Source organism: Fukomys damarensis, unplaced genomic scaffold, assembly GCF_012274545.1.
Source record: "Fukomys damarensis isolate Sample0158 unplaced genomic scaffold, DMR_v1.0_HiC HiC_scaffold_13, whole genome shotgun sequence".
Lineage (NCBI taxonomy): Eukaryota > Metazoa > Chordata > Mammalia > Rodentia > Bathyergidae > Fukomys > Fukomys damarensis.
The window spans coordinates 36,339,491-36,341,429 of record NW_022900925.1 but is presented as its reverse complement, the minus strand read 5'-3'; the positions used below and the strand labels follow the sequence as shown (position 1 = coordinate 36,341,429).

The window sequence follows — 1,939 nt, the reverse complement described above, 5'->3', positions numbered from 1 at the left end:
CTGCGATCCTCCTGCCTCATCCTCCCAAGTTCTGGGATCACAGGCATGTTTCACCAGACCTAGCTTAGAAGTTCTTTTTTGCCTCTAGCCTCAAACCTCCTGTGGCCTTGCCTTAATTCTCTGAAGATCTGACTGGGAGAGGGAGGGTGGAGGAAGCCCAGGGTTCAGATGAGGCCATGGAGAGCGTGGGACGAGGAGGCCCCTGTGTTGTTGCTGCAGGGTCACCACAGCGACCCAGGGACAAGTGCTGTGGGACCTCATGGCCGTGTGTCACGGTCCAGTCCACTTACCGGAGCCCCTGATGCCCTTCAGGACCTCAGCCTGGCTGTCTTCCTCCTCGTCTTCCTCCTCGTCCTCTTCCTCGTCCTCCTCCTCATCCTCCCTTGGATACCCCAGCTCGCGCAGCTCCCCCAGCTCGTCCTCCTCCTCCGAGGCCTGGTTCTCGCTCAGGTTACTGATGGTCTGCAGGTGGGACTCGGCGATGCGCTGCACGGCTGACAGGGCCCAGGCAGGGCAGGGTCGGCTGGGCCCAGGCAGCAGGGTGCCCAGTGCCGCCTCCCAGAGTGTGCGCCATGGCCACAGGCCAGCCCGAGGCAGGAGCAGCAGCAGGGGGCAGACTGCGTGTTTGGTTTTCAGCTGTCCTGAGATGCTGGCCTCATGGAGACTGGCACCAGGAAGTGCCCCTCGCCATAGGATGCCAGGCTGGGCAAGTCCAGACAGGCATAGCAGCAGCTCGATGTTCCCTGGCTGGGGGCTTGCTCTGCCAAGTGCCCAGGCCCCCAGGCCATGCAGACCGGCTGAACTCCAGGCAGGAGGCACCAGGCTGCCGGCTGGGCCAGGGACTTGGCTTCTCTTTGGGGGGTGTCAGCCCGCCTGAGGCTCACTACTCACTCAGATCCTGCCTCTGCCGTGCTGCGCCCACCCCCACAGTACCACCCAGTCTTAGGTGCCAAGGGTGGGGTCGAGGCTGGGACTGAGGACACCGTCGTCCACAGCCAGGGAGCCCATGCCTGGGGAAGTGACCTGCTCCAGTGCAGCCCCCAACATCTTGACCCACATCCCCAAGCTCCCAGCTCCCTCTGCGGTGACCTAGAAAGCTGCTGACACCCCCACTGCCGGGAGGTGCTCAGGGAGCGCCCAGGAAGGTGCAGTGGAGCAGGGGGTCGGGAGGGAGGAATGGCAGGGGCCGGGGGCGGGGGGCAGAGGTGGTGGTGAGGCTGAGAGCCCAAGGGACACCAAGGGCAGAGCCGACCGGGGGTGGGGTTGGCAGTTACTTGCTCCCCCCCCCAACCAGGGGTTTGGAAACCTCCTGGGCAGTGATGGCCCCCGGGATCCTGCCAACTTGGGGACAGGCACAGAGGGAGCATTGTGTGGTGCATGAACCTCCCGCTGGCTCTGGGCAGGCCACTCAGGCAATAAAAGCCCAATAAATCACCCTGCTCTGGCCTCAGGACACGCCAGAGCTTTACCTAGAGCCAAGTGTGACCTTGGTGTCCACTCCTCCCCCAGGTGAAGACCTGGTGTTTCCACCTTCTCTCAAGTCCCCCAGAAAGGGTGGGAGCTACCACCCAGCACCCTCCTGTCTCCAGCCGCCCTGCGGTTGGGGCAAAAGGAGGGGGCAGCGCTGGCCTGTAGTGCACACCCCACCCGCGGAGCCCGCCCTTCCTCCTCCCCCTCCCAGACTGTGCCTTCCAAGCTTCTCCACTTCTGGGCCCTGAGCTCTCCCTAACCCAGGTCTCCTTTTGTCACTTTTCTTTTTGGTTTTGAGTCAGGGTCTCACCATGTAGCCCAGGTTGGCCTCGAACTCTCAGCAATCCTGCCTCGTGAGTGCTACTGGGATCACAGGCGAGCGCCCCTGTGCCAGCTAAGTCCCTCTTTTTAAGCCCCAGGAGGCCCAGCGAGGAAGTAGCTGGTGGCACCCCTCTCCCAGTCTCTTCCC

General features: G+C 63.2%; 1 protein-coding gene across 1 annotated transcript in view; it reads right to left on the bottom strand.

The window, feature by feature from the left end:
• Positions 1 to 1,939, bottom strand: part of Ppp1r1b (protein phosphatase 1 regulatory inhibitor subunit 1B) — a 5,649-nt gene that overhangs the window by 2,033 nt on the left and 1,677 nt on the right. The window contains exon 4 of the mRNA XM_010620040.3: positions 291 to 494. Within this exon, the coding sequence (XP_010618342.1) occupies positions 291 to 494 (204 nt within the window). The remainder of the gene's footprint in view (positions 1 to 290; positions 495 to 1,939) is intronic.